A 14,494-nucleotide genomic window follows, 5' to 3' on the forward strand; every position below is an offset into this window, starting at 1 on the left:
ATGTCATTTTGGTGCCAGTACTGGGGCTTGAACTCGTGGCTTTGCGCTTTTGCTTAGCTTTTTCTCCTTAAAGCACTCCACCACTAGAGCTACATCTCCACTTCCAAGAACAGATGTATTTTAAAGATGGAAAAGACAGTCTTCCCTCTCCCAATACTCTCCTTTTACCTTTCCCTAAAGACAGGTTTTATTTATATGTCATTGCATAACACATGGATCTAGGCTTCTAACCAGATCCAAGAACTGAGGGAGGAAAGAAACTGGGAATCTTAGCTTGAATATGTCAGTATAATGGGGGGAATCACACATCTACTTTCTGCCTAGAAACTTGCTTCTGCCACATCCTTGCTTGGAGAGGAAAGCTGTGCAGCTGGGGACAATTTGGTGCATGCAGTAATTATCACAGCGTTAGTCCTAATAATTGTTCTGTTTTATTTCAACTATGAAAGTGTTATATGACTTCACCAAACTATAGGCAAAGAGAAGAATGTGTTCTTCTTAGACTAAAGCTGTTTCATGCTCATTAATGGAAAAGCATTGGCCCATGCCCCTAGCTGAGAATTGTGTTAACAATCATTACTTCTACATTTTCTTTGTATTTATTTATTTAGCCTGGCACCAATTTCTTTGCTGGCTGGACAAGCAGCATAATTCCTTTCCCAATCTCAGGCTTATGAGTTATTACTATTATTGAAGATGTTTCTCTCTGCCTCAGACATCAGAAAAATCAGTCTGGGATGGGACTGAGAAAGAACACTGGAAAAAGAGGGTGGCATTCTGAAACATAGACTTGACACTTTACAAGCCAAAAGGTCTTGGGAAATATTCCTCTTCACTTTCTTCTTGTGCATTTTCTTCCCTCTTCTTTTCTCATGATCATACTTTCTCCTCCAAGAACATTCTCTGTGCGTACTGCTAAGATCAGAATTTTCCAGAGGTGTGGCATAGGATCTTCCTGAATTAGATGCACCCGGCAGGAGTCTTAAAATGCAGTTAAGTTCTTAAGATCCAACTCAAGCCTGATGGACCAGACTGTGCGGGGATGGGACCCACTCATTGCCATTTTCAACTAAAGAACAAAAATACCAGGTGATTCTTTGTGCCTTAAAGTACAGACAATCACTACCTTGCATTATAAGTAGAGCAGTTTTTATGGTTACTTTCTAGATCATAGAATGGGAAGTGAACATATGATAAACTCGCAAGCCAAAACCAGGAAGAGAAAACTCGTACTTATTTAGTGCCAGCAGTTTCCCCCGCACTGTCCTTAATCTCTCACGTGTATTCCCTTGGTACTGCTTGCAACATCTTTGGTAGGTTCTGTTCTCTCCATAGGACATGCTTCAAGAAAGTTAAGCAACTTGCCCAAGGTCATACAGTTAGTAAGCTGATCTGCCATGTGCCAGATTAGGTACCTATCTTACTCCTGGGCTCATTATCTATCTACACTCTGTGGTGCTGCTCTTCTTAATCTTTGGCTCTCAACTAAGCTACAAAATAAAATAGAAGCCTCCTTTACCAGAGGCCCATGGCATTTACTCTCATAAAGTCAGCTTTGGCTTTTAGAAAGTTTGTTTTTCTGTGTGAAATTCATAATGACATCCTGCTGCATTGTTCCTCCTTCTCACCAGACTCCACCGCCAGAGAAAATCATACCGAGTGAGTCAATTATAAGCCTTCTTTGCTTGAATCCAAGTCTTTACAACTTCCTCAGCAGCATTTTGGATTGTCGAGCCATGCCTATCATAATATTCTAACCAGTCCCTTCCAGCTCCAGCCAGAGCCTTCCAGCTGTATTTCAACATCCCTCATCTTTCCCTATTCTCCTCCTCCCTTCATTCTAGTCAAGCAACCCTATCTGCTCCTCCTGTATTTGTTAGTCTTTCACATGTGGCTCTGTCTGGTTCCAGACATTTTCCTATAGTCTTTTCTCCTCCAGCTCCCCACTGGCAGCAAATTGGCTTCATCTTCGGAGCCAGTTCCAGGTAACAATGCTTGGCACTCTCTCTTGAGAAAGAGTCTAAGGCCAATTCCCAGACACATGAGGGGGTAGTGAGATATTCCCAGTATCTGCAGGGGTTCAAGAAAAGAAGCAGCAGCGTCATGCAGAGCACATCTCCCATTCTGGTGAGAATAAAAAGCTTAGAGTCAGAACTGGGTTTGAATCCTGGTTGTGCAAGGTACTGCGTGGGTGGTCTCGAGCTAGTTCTCTAACTAACTATGAAATAAAAGTGACAATACCAAACTTACAGGGTTGTAAAACATGTAAACTGCTTGTCAGTGAGGACGTGGTAGGTGTTTTTTCCTTCCTTCAGTTAGTATCCTCCTTAAAAATAAATCTTGGTAATATAACTTAACAAGAGAAATTGGCTGGGGAAGTCACGTGCATCTCAAATCAGCAGATAGAAGTTTATCAAATAAAGGGAACTGTAAGCCCTCAAAGAGAAGCCTATGCAGAGGCTTCACAAAGAGCTATGCTATTTATCAGCATATATAAATGTTGTATATAAGTAGGGTGGGAAGGGGAGAAAGAGACAGGAATGAGGGACACAGAAAAGGGAGAGAGAGATTCCAATACTTCTGTTTTTTTGATGTAGCACCTTGTATCCTAAGTGTGTGTGTGTGTGTGTGTGTGTGTGTGTGTGTAATTAACCATGAGAAAGCTGAATGGCTTTGGGCCACATGGAAGATGTCTTTACATTTGCTGTTCTTTTAGAATTCAACTTGGTTTATGGTAACCCATGATAAAAATGTTTCTAGTTCCCCCCCCCCCCCCCCCCGTGAATCCTGGGGCTTGAACTCAGTGTCTGGACACTGTCTCTGAGGCGTTTTTTTTTTTTTTTTTGGTGTGTGTGTGTGTGTGTGTGTGTGTTTTGCTTAAGGTTAGCACTCTGCCACTTGAGCCACAGCTCCAGCTTTTTTCAGTGCTTAATTGGAGATAAAAGTCTCACAGGCTTTCCTGCCACAGCTCTCTTCTAACAGTGATCTTCAGAATATAGCCTCCTAAGTATCTAGGATTATAGATTATAGGCATGAGCCACCAGTACCCAGACTCCCTAGGCTTCAAAAAGAACAGTTTTTACATCTTCTTAATGCCAGTTATATAACCAAAGCTTCTTTTTGTGAGCTAGAAAGGTCAGGATGCAGTACTATTATAGAAGTATGCACTCAGTTAGACATCCAGCATCCCTGTGAAGGATTTACCCTCTTTCCTGGGAGCAAAATTCAGAATCCAATTTCTAGGCTTGTCTTTTGTAATCCAGAAATGGAAATCAAACCCCAAAGACCATGCATAACGATGGTCCTTATTATGAGAGAGTTATGATAGGTCCTGGGAGAGACGAAGCAGCACTATGGCAGATTCATCATCAGTGCAGGTGGATGGATGACAAAGCAAAGGTCTCTAGGTTTTGGAGTCCCCAAGGGAAGGAAAAGAACTCTTAGAACCAAAGGTATTTTTTGTTCTTTCCTACAGCAGCAGATTGTCTCTGTAGGAAAGAACCCCCAGGACTGAAAAGTTTGCCTGGTACTGGCTAACTTCCTTTGAGGTAGGACTCAGTTCCTTTCCCTCTTGTTACCCTTCTTTGCACAGCTGGAGGTGAGCATGAAGGAAAATGACTCTTCTCCTCTGAGACCGTAACCCAGATTTCGGTCATCATAAATCAGAAATAGAAACAGCCAATGTTGGAATAACAAAATGTTTCTTCCTTGTCAGTATCTACACACTGGGTTGTCTTCAACTGGCATTATTCATGGATTAAATTGAGAGATCAGCCTGGAAATGGGTTGGAAATCTTCAGATAATTCCACAGATTAAACATAAAGCTCCTCTGAGAAGGTGTTTCAGGCTGGACAGCACCACTCTTGAGAGTGTGTTTCCCCAGCCCCAATGTTCCTGTGGCTGAGATATCCGTGGCTGTGGGAAATGAGGCATCTCTGTAACTTGGGCCTGTTTTCTGAGACATGGGCAGATCTAAAAGGGGAAGAATCCATCAAGAAGAACTGAGAAAACTAATATCTTCTTGGACTTTATGTCTTTCACAATGCCAATAGGTACATAAAAGCAGAGTCTAGAAAGGATCTAGAGACAGAAGCCCTGATTTTCAGGGAAGGGACATGGAGTTGTGGGGGCGCCCTCAACCTTACTGGCTATGGAATTTTGTCTAATCAGTTTCTTCTGTGGTGTTATTTCTGTGGTTAGCTTCCCTTTATTTCCGTGTGTGCGTGTGTGTGTGCGTGTGTGTGTGTGTGTGTGTGTAGAGGTATCTCCTACTGGAAACAAACGGTATTTGTTCCAATCATAAAGGTGTACTTGGTTATCCAGAAATGCATATTTTATTTGACATTATTTGACATTTGATTTTTCCCCCTCAGATTAAGTGTAGAAATGCTTCTAAGTGCTTAGTCTCATCATTTTGCCAAGAGAGGAAAAAAGATCAATGTGGTGGTGCATGCCTGTAATCCAGTTCTCAGGAGGTAAAGGCAGGAAGCAGGAGCTGGAATTCAAAACCATGCTATCCTAGGCTATATAGTAAGGCCCTGTCTTAAAAAATTTTTTTAAAGAAAGAATGCAGTTTTTTAAGGAATTTTCACTTTATTTAATATTTAACATATTTAGTAAAGGTGCTTACTTAAAGTTAGCTAAAACAACTTTTTTACTGCTTTGATTATTCTATTAAAGTTACCATGATGATAATATATGTTTATAACTATTAAACATTTGTATTTGAAATAGTTTTAAAACTATGACAAAACTACGATGTATTTTGCTAGTTTGAGTTTTTAGACAAAATAAGGTATTTGGTGAAGACCTGGCTTTACTTTCTTGTCAGAGACAAATTCCACAGCACCATGTTAAAAAGCTTAAGTTTCTCATACACTAAATTCCTTCTCATGTGATAAACTTTTAGACATAATTGTAGAAAAATTATTCTGTTCAATAGATTTTCTTTCTGATTCCTGAGCTAGGAATGGTTTAGTGATTACAACTTTTATGGGATACTTTAATATATGATAGACTGAATAAATGTTCATTCATTAATTCAGGTTTTCTTAATTTTCTTAGCGCCTTCCAGATAAAGATTGCCATGGTTTTTATAACGTTCCAAGTGTATCTTCTAGGATTTCTAATTATAATTTCATTAAATCCATAAATTAGCCGAGGAAAGATAATTGTTTTTTTTCTCTACATGATCTTGATAGGCCTTTTGATTTTAAAACATTTGATTTTAAAGTGCTTCTATGTAAAGTATCTAATATCCTATTTATGAATTGAACATTTTCATGTCAATATAGATCTTAGGAATTTTTTGACAGTTATGGGATCCAGTAATTAACAATTTAAATATCACAAACTCTGTCATTGTCCTATTCATTTTTGGCATTACTTTTGATAATGGAAGATTACTTAAGGATTTAGTTAACTTTTATAGCAGAGCAAACTCTGCAATGCATATGAAGATCTCTACATTAGATTATCATGAAGTTCTAGATTCTAGTTTCCAATATACATTATGGGTTCGGGGTTTTTTTGTCTTTAGTTTTTTTGTTGTTTTTTTTTTTTAATAAATACATAGTCATTGTTACCTATGACTTTTTCCTTCTAATTCTTTAAGGCATATTCAGGAGAATTAACTTAAACTCAGCCACAACAACACCAGAAGTCCTCTGCTGGAGTGGAACCCAACAATCCTCTCCTCTAACAGAGCAGCAGTATTCAAAGCCTTCCAACTCTGCATCACCAGCCAATCTTGCTAAAACTCAGATCCAGTCCTGACACTTTGGGTTATGTTTATGTTTAAACACAGAAAAACTCCAACAAACACAAGATGGATGACCTAGCACTATTTTGTAGTATTTTGTCACCTCTTTGTTATGCAAAGGGATACATGGATAAAGGCTGGATTTCTTAGCACCTCAGGATAGCATTTAGAGATCTGGCCGGCCTGATGTCCTGTACTGGCTTGACATCCAGGCACCTCACAGCTCACCTTGATTCATCCTGTTTTGCTTCTCAGAGTAAAAATGTTACTCTCCTTTCAATACAGCATTCAGTTTTATGTATGTTAGGAAGTTTTTCTGAGACTGTAAGTCTTCTAACATCATACAAAGTAGAGCTACATCCTCTCACAACTGTGATCCCATAGCAATCAGCTTTTAACAGTAGCACAGCACACAGCAATGTGTCTATGTGTCAGTCTCCTGTGAGTCTTCCTTTGGATACCTGCATTCAGCACATTATCTTACAAATAAGCCCTGAAGAGCACCAGTTTGTGAGAGGACACAAACAAGAAAAGAAAGGGCTTAAGACATGGATCATTTTCTGATTAAAACAATAGTGTCACAAGACAAAAATTCAAAGTTAATGTTGTTTTTGATTTTGGAGTTAGACTGTCTTTGCTTGCCTCATGGAAAGTAGCTTTCAGGTAGATAGATGATAGATAGATACATAGATAGGTAGATGGGCAGACAGGAAAGTAGATAGATGAAACAAACCAGTACAAAACAGTTGAGTGTGTGGTTCAAGTGATAAAGAGTGTCAGCTAGTAATCACGAGGCCCTGAACTCAAACCTCAGTATCACCAATAGATAAATTCGTAAGTAAGTAACAGATAAATTAGTAAATAAGTAAATATTGATTCCCCCCTCCCCCCGCTTTCTTTAAGGACAGAGGACTGCAGATTTCACAGGCATCCATTGTAGTACTTTCTTGGGAAATGTTGCTACTCATTTATTTCTTAGTAGAGACCAGAGTTCTTAGACTCTGGGACTGATAAATTTTGATTATAGAAAAATCAACACAAGAGCCATTGTTTTGGGGCTTGGCTTGGGAAGATGGAATGGGTTGACTGTTGTCCTAGGGTCTTTTCACGATTGTGGCTGTAGATTCTCAGAGAGAACATAGCTGCTGGAAGATGGACCAGTTCTAGGTCTTGGTTTGTCTTTGGACCCAGGGGATGTGGTTTGCTTTATGTGGCCCTACCTTTTGTTCTCTGTTCCTTGCAGATTCATGAAGGTGGCAGGGAGCATGGTGGATGCAGTTACCTGGCAACAGTAGGTATTCATCATTTTTTGCTCTTACTTTATTATCAGCTGCTTTGAAGCCAGAGATAATGAGAGGTCACCAAGTTTAGAGCTGGCATTTAATAAGCTATCCTTTATCCTTCATGAAAAAGAAAACATTGAAAATTAACACCAAACTTGTTGCTATAGCATATGCTGTGTCACAGCACTATAATTTTATGTTGTTATTTTTCAAAACAACCCCCCCCCCAAATAAGCAAGCAAACTCCACTGACACATTTTAGCGATCTGGACTATTATGTACTCCTGAGCTCATCTGTCACGAGGGAAAGGTGAGGGAAGTCGAAGCTCGCCACCTTGTCTCCTCAGGCTTTTCCCTTGGGAATAAATTTCCTTGCTTAAGAGAGGAAGTAGTTTTAATTGCTCCATATATCATGTGAAAATAGAGACATTTTATTCGACAGCTGTGGTGTTAATTAGCACCAAGCTATTCACTAATATGAAGCAGGTTAAAAAACAGAAACTATGGAGAGAATGAGGCAACTCAAGAGAGGCGATAAACCTCAGCACTCCAGAGACAAGCTTCTGTTAGCCCAACGGTAGCTTGACTTGCCAGGATAATTCTCTGATATGTAAACTTAAATACTCTTTTAGGCTTTTTATGGTGTTTGGGCCAGGATGGCCACTACTGGGTCACAATATTGGACCAGCTTTTGTACCTTGCTAGCCTTCAGTTACTCTAGCCCTTCCCGTTCAGTGCCTACACTATCTTGTCTGACCTCTGGTTTAAGTCAGTCATACTATCCATTGGAGATCCTTGACAGGCATGAAGGAGAAAGAAGTAGATGTTGTTTGATTTTTGTTCCTTACATTTGGCAGTACTGGGTGGGAACTGAACTTGAAGACTTAGGTTTGTGAGGCAGATGCTCCACAAACTTGAGCCACGCCTCTAGCCAGCCCCCTTTTGTGTGTATTGGTTCATTGTCAAGTAGGATTTCATTTGATGCCTGGGCTGGCCTGGGCTGTAGTCCTCCTGCTGTGTTTCTTCATGTCATTGGGGATGACAGTTATGTGCCACTATGCCCAGCCATTGTGCTTCCCCTGTATCTGGGGATACCAGGCAGGTACCATTGTACACTAAAACTGACATGCCCATTTTATTCTTTTTCCTAGCTCTTTGTTTTTTTATGGCACTTATAATAACTCACAGTTCCTTTTTCTCATCACTTGTTTTTGAACTTTGGTTTCTCTAGAGTGGCATTTCTTCAGTTCTCCAGGTACTTACTAAGGTGATTGTACATTAGGTGTTCCCTGTGGAGAAATCCATGATCATCATAATAACAATGTTCCAGAAACTTCTCTCCAACTTTATATCTGCCTTACCAGACCTGATCTTCAGAACCATCAAGTCAGGCAGACACTGCTTTTATTTCTGTTTTCCTACAGCTTTAGGAAGCTGTAGAAAATCCAAAGACAACAACAGAAATGCCAAATTTCTGGACTTGGGGTTGGGTCTCTCTTGCTGGAAGGGCTTTATCACTTTAACTTTTATCGTTTTGACAAGACAATGTCCTTTAACTGAAATTCTACCTCAGCACTCGGACCAAAGACTATGTGGATAATGTTGCAGAAATGCCAAAATCTGAAGAATTTATAGGATTTGTAAGGAGAGATCATGAGATCAGAGTAAGAAAATTACTGGCTAAGAATATATGGCTTCAATTACCATGGCTGACAGGGAAAGATCAGAGAAAGATTTTTTTTCTATCTTCAAGCACTTTCCCTGGCACAAATGGAATAAAATGAGCCTAGTAGGTTTTTTTTAATATAATGGAGAAATACATTTTAATAAACACATTTTATTTATTGGCTACTAAAAATCATTGACCATGTCTCTAGATGATCATCACGTATTTGCACCTATGCCAAAAATACTTCCCAACGCAGGAAGAGGGTTGTGTTTCTTTTGGATCAGCACTCATTCGGGGATGAGTCGCACCTGGAATCTACCATTTATCCATTTTCACTCAAGACTTGGATAGTCATGGAAGACTCCCAGGAAATCCTAGCTAAGAGGACTCAATGCAAAGCAGAGACCATGTCCTGTTTCTCCAACCCTGAGAAATGCTGAGGTGGACATTTCTTTAAAAATACAACATAAAGGAAATCAAATCTCTGTGGTTCAATGATTTTTATATAGCTCATGCTCATGCTCTTGGATTTGTTTTATTCAGAGGAACAGAATATACGATTAGATCATTGGTTCTGCCCATCAAGTCATGCAGAAAACCCAGCAAGAAGTAGAGAGATGAAGTTCTAATGACAAGTATAGTGGAGGAGCTAATATCAGAATTCCCCTCCTCTAATTGCAGTGGTGATGTCTGTACATTCATTTTATAACACAAACATTGTTGAGCGACCAAAGGGAGATAAAAACTAGAGAAACATTATCAGTCCTTGAAAGAAAAGTAGTGAGTGGGGGCTGCTTTTATATAACTTTTTCACTGGGGTTACCCAACAATCCATGCAGTATCAGGTACTTAGAACACAACATATGTGACTGTATTGGCATTGGGTGTAAGAAGGGGTCAGACACTGGGATTTCAGGGCAGAAATCTCAGAAAGGGGGAACCACAGGGGGAAAAAAGTGCCAAACATGCATGTATACTTACCCTCCCTCGACTCTTTGATCCCTGAAATCCATATATTTACCAGGAGATTCCAGAGAGCCTGTTGGGAAGCAACAGCTAGAAGCTTGGAAGAAGACAAAACTGAATAGAGATTTCAGGTGCTCTCTGTCACAAGAGAGACAGAGATTGGATTTTAATCCTACACGTTGAGTGTGACTTCACAAATACTTTGTTTCCTCCAGTGATGCCTAAAGGAGTTGTACCTTAACTGTACATTGTCTGCCAGGACTAAGACGAAAATAGAACCCATACAGATGTACCTAAAATGTGAGGGGATTCCTTCAGCCTCTTGTGAGTTCCAGAACCAATATGCTTATGTCCTTATTGCATATTACCTACATTTCCAGAACACTAAATCATTACTAGGCCTGAAAAGAAAGAAAAATGGCTCATCACCAGGGGAATAAGTAATCATTGATCCAAACATGAGAATTAACTGGTCAGGATTTTTAAAGAAGCTACTGTAAATAATCAAACCATTAAGGGCAAAATGTCAATATTGAGTGGTTACATAGGAAATAGTCGTGAATTAGAACTCTAATGTTTGTGAGCATGATTCCACTCCTGACTTCTATAATATCAACTTTTGTAGCTCCCAGTATAAGGGGGAAAATGTGGTATTTTTCTTTCTATGACTGATTTATGACTGGTGTCACTTAACAAATTATCCTCCAAGCTCATCCGTGCTGCCACAAATGGCAGGATTTCATTCTTTATAGATGGATGAACAATATTGTGCCAGCAAAGTACTCTTTAAAAATGAAATAAAGATGCTTTTGATCAATGAATGCCAGTTGATTCGTGATACATGAAATGCTAAGGGAGTACTAATACCAGAAGGAAACTTGGATATTTAAAAAAAAATAACAAAGAGCATTGGAAATGGTAAATTTGTGGTCAAATATAAAACATGATTTTTTTCCTCTTTAAATAACAATGAATTAATAAAAACATAAATTGTATCACAGGCTTTACAACATATAGAGATAAAATATATGGCACAAATATCATAAAGAAAAAAATATTGTAAAGGATGAAGAAGGGAGAAAGCAGTACCTGAGATTATACTGCAAGGTTCATTTCCATGAAGCAGACAATATTTACTCTAATTGTATTTCTAGAGGAATCACTGAAAAAAAATATTGGAAAAGCATATAACTATAAAACCATATTAGGACTAAGGTAGAATACTAAGGAATATTCATTTTGAACTAATGGACATTTGTATACATTCTTTTCTAACGTATATGAGCTTAACACTTGAACCACATCTCCTCTTCCAGCTTTTTACTGTTTAATTGAAAGTAAGAGCTTCACATTTTCCTCCCTGGGTTGGTTTTGAACCTTGGTCCTCAGATCTTAGTCTCCTGAGTAGCTAAGATTACAGGCATGAGCCAAAACTCATTTTTTTTTTAAATTTTATTTTGTGAACATACTGTACAGAGGGGTTACAATTACATGGGCAAGATAATGCATACGTTTCTTACCAAGCATTGCAGCCTCCTCCTTTGTTTACCCTTCACCTCCCTTCCCAGACCCCCCTCCTCCCCCCCAACCCTTCCCCCCTCTCCCCCACCCCACCGACATGACAATTTGTACATGGTTTTGACATGACATTTTGTACTTCTCATTGTTGCAACAGGTCCACCTGAATCCTTAAACGACTTGTTTTTCCCCATCTCCTCCACAAGTTATACTGACATCAAATATATTGAAAGTGGGGGTTATACTGTGGGGGAGGGACATACAAAGCAACAAAGAAATAATCTTATAAATGCATTAGAAACACATGCATGAAAGAAAAAAAACATTAAAATACCTATCTAAGGGTTCATTTTCCTAACATCACATTATCTGACCTTTTCCGCTTGACTCATACATATACTAGATATTGCAAATAAGGGAAACCATGGAACCTGTGTTTCTTTGTGCCTGGCTTACTTCACTTAATATAATTTTTTCCAAGTTTTTCCATTTCCTAACAAATGGGGCAATGTCATTCTTTCTGATGGAGGCATAGAATTCCATTGTGTATATATACCACATTTTCTTGATCCATTCATCTACTGAAGGGCATCTGGGTTGGTTCCATATCTTAGCTATGGTAAATAATGCTGCAATAAACATAGTTGTGCTGGTAGCTTTAGTGTGGTCTTTTTTGTAAACATTTGGGTAAATGCCCAAAAGTGGGATTGCTGGGTCATAGGGGAGCTCTATGTGAAGTCTTTTGAGGAACCTCCATACTGCTTTCCAAAGTGGTTGAACAAGTTTACATTCCCACCAACAATGAAGTAAGGTTCCCTTCTGTCCACATCCCCTCCAGCATCTGTTGTTGTTAGAGTTCTTGATTTTTGCCATTCTAACTGGAGTGAGGTGGTATCTCAGTGTTGCTTTGATTTGTATTTCTTTTATGGCTAGGGATGTTGAGCATTTCTTCATGTGTCTATTGGCCATCCTTCTTTCTTCTTCAGAGAAGCTTCTCTTTAAGTCTTTAGCCCACTTATTTATTGGGCAGTTGTTTCTTTGAGGATTTGTTGTTGGGGGATTTAATTTTTTGAGTTCCAAGTATATTTTAGATATGAGACCCTTGTCCGTTGTATGGCTAATAAAGATCTTCTCCCAATCTGTGAGCTTTCTATTGATCTTGCTAGCTATGTCGTTTGCCATGCAGAAGCTCTACAACTTTATGCAATCCCATTTGTCCAGCCTTTCTTTGATTTGTTGTGTTTCCAGGTCTCTATTCAGAAAATTTCGGCCTGAGCCAAGGAGACCTAGGGTTTCTCCTATTCCATCCTGTAATGTTTCAGAGTGTCTGCTTTGACTTCGAGGTCTTTGATCCATTTGGAGTTGATTCTGGTGCAGGGTGATATATAAGGATCTAGCTTTAGTTTTCTACATGTAGTTAACCAATTTTGCCAGCACCATTTACTGAAGAGGCTGTCTTTCTTCCATTCTATTGTTTTAGCTCCCTTATCGAAGATTAGATGGTGATAGGTCTGTGGGTTCATTTCTGGGTTTTCAATTCTATTCCATTGGTCCTGAGGTCTGTTCTTATGCCAATACCAAGCTGTTTTGATTACTATGGCTTTATAGTAGAGTTTGAAATCTGGTATTGATATTCCTCCAGCAGTGTTCTTTCCGTTGAGGAGCGTTTTTGCTATTCAGGGTCTTTTGTTGTTCCATATGAATTTTTGGATTGCCTCTTCTATTTCTGTAAAGAATGAGGGTGGAATTTTGATAGGTATTGCATTGAATTTGTAGATAGCCTTGGGAAGTATTGCCATTTTCACGATGTTAATCTTTCCAATCCAGGAGCATGGGAGGTTTTGCCATTTTTTAAGTTCTGTGTTGATTTCCTTTTTCAAGATTTTAAAGTTTTCATCATAGAGGTCCTTCACTTCTTTGGTTAAGTTAATTCCTAGGTATTTTATTTTTTGTGGGGCTCATTTTTTTTAAATTACTCAAAATATTCTTTTTTTCCATTCTCTTCCTTTCCATTCTCTTCCTTTTTCCTACAGTATCTTCTCTTTTATTTCTGCAGATATCAATTTTGGTTTTACTTTATGTCTTTTCTCCATTCAGCCCCTTTCTTCCATTTTCTAATAGTATCTCTCTTTATTACTGTTATTTTATAGTTTCTTCATACTATTTATTTATAAACATACATATGTTGACAGATATTATAATGTTTTATAAAATGGATATATAAATGCCACCATTGCAATCCATAAACATATGTGTGTGTGTGTGTGTGTGTGTGTGTGTATTCTTCCTGACTTTCTGATGACCTGTGAGTCACTACTATTATTTTAAGAGAGAGGCATAAAAAGCTGGTTGGATTGTTTTTCATGGATCAACCTGTACAGATCTGCATAGGTGACATGGCTAGATCATTAACACACCTCTAACTCTTATATATCTGTTGGCCTTTTCTCTTGAACAATTCTGTTGTTTCAGAAAGGAATTTTCTTTCCTCCCACTTGGGAGTATAAATCTTCTAGAATCTGATAGATGGGGCTGTTAGTCTTGTTGCTTAGAATGCTTTACTTTTAGGTATGGTTTTCCTTGACCACACCTGTGGCTCTAGCTCAATCACTAACTGCTCTGATTTTGTTCAAAATGAAGCAGATTCCGAGCCATACAGACAGTCATTCACTAATTCTTTCATCTCATGACTCTTCACTCTTGAAAAATACTGTGAACTCCAAATTACTTTTGTGCATATAAATAAAAGCATCTTCTAAATACCCAAATCTATCCATCCATTTTCTTTTTTCTTTTTCTTTTTTAGTATTTTTTATTGTAAAGATATTGTACAGAGGGGTTACAGTTACATGAGTAAAGTAATGAGCACATTTCCTATACAGCATTGTTACCACCTCCTTTGTTTTTCCCCTACTATCCCTTCCCCCCCTCCCCAACCTCCCCAACTCCTCCAGGGGCTCTTCCAAATAATTTTTTTCCCATTTAAAATGTCCAATTCAGCCAGGCACTGGTGGCTCACTCCTATAATCCTAGCTACTCAGGAGGCTGAGATCTGAGGATTGCAGTTCAAAGCCTGCCCAGGCTGGAAAGTTCGTGAGACTCTGATCTCCAATTAACCACCAGAAGACCAGAAGTGGTGCTGTGGTTCAAGTGATAAAGTGCTAGCCTTGAGCTAAAGAGCTCAGGGACAGCATTCAGGCCAAGAGTTCAAGCCCCATGACTGAACAAAAATAAAAAATGTCCAATTCAGTTTTACAGTGGTTAATCTTGAGATACTAACTATACTTTGCTATGAA

The 14,494-nt window shown here is 38.8% G+C and overlaps 1 protein-coding gene across 3 annotated transcripts in view; it reads left to right on the plus strand.

Annotated features, from left to right (window-relative positions):
• Positions 1 to 14,494, plus strand: part of Hpse2 (heparanase 2 (inactive)) — a 452,598-nt gene that overhangs the window by 267,008 nt on the left and 171,096 nt on the right. For all 3 annotated transcript variants that reach the window (XM_042689534.1, XM_042689535.1, XM_042689536.1), the window contains one exon: positions 7,006 to 7,053. In XM_042689534.1, coding sequence (XP_042545468.1) covers positions 7,006 to 7,053 — 48 coding nt within the window. The remainder of the gene's footprint in view (positions 1 to 7,005; positions 7,054 to 14,494) is intronic.

Source organism: Dipodomys spectabilis, unplaced genomic scaffold, assembly GCF_019054845.1.
Source record: "Dipodomys spectabilis isolate Male_0828 unplaced genomic scaffold, ASM1905484v1 ptg000125l, whole genome shotgun sequence".
In the NCBI taxonomy this organism is placed as follows: Eukaryota; Metazoa; Chordata; class Mammalia; order Rodentia; family Heteromyidae; genus Dipodomys; species Dipodomys spectabilis.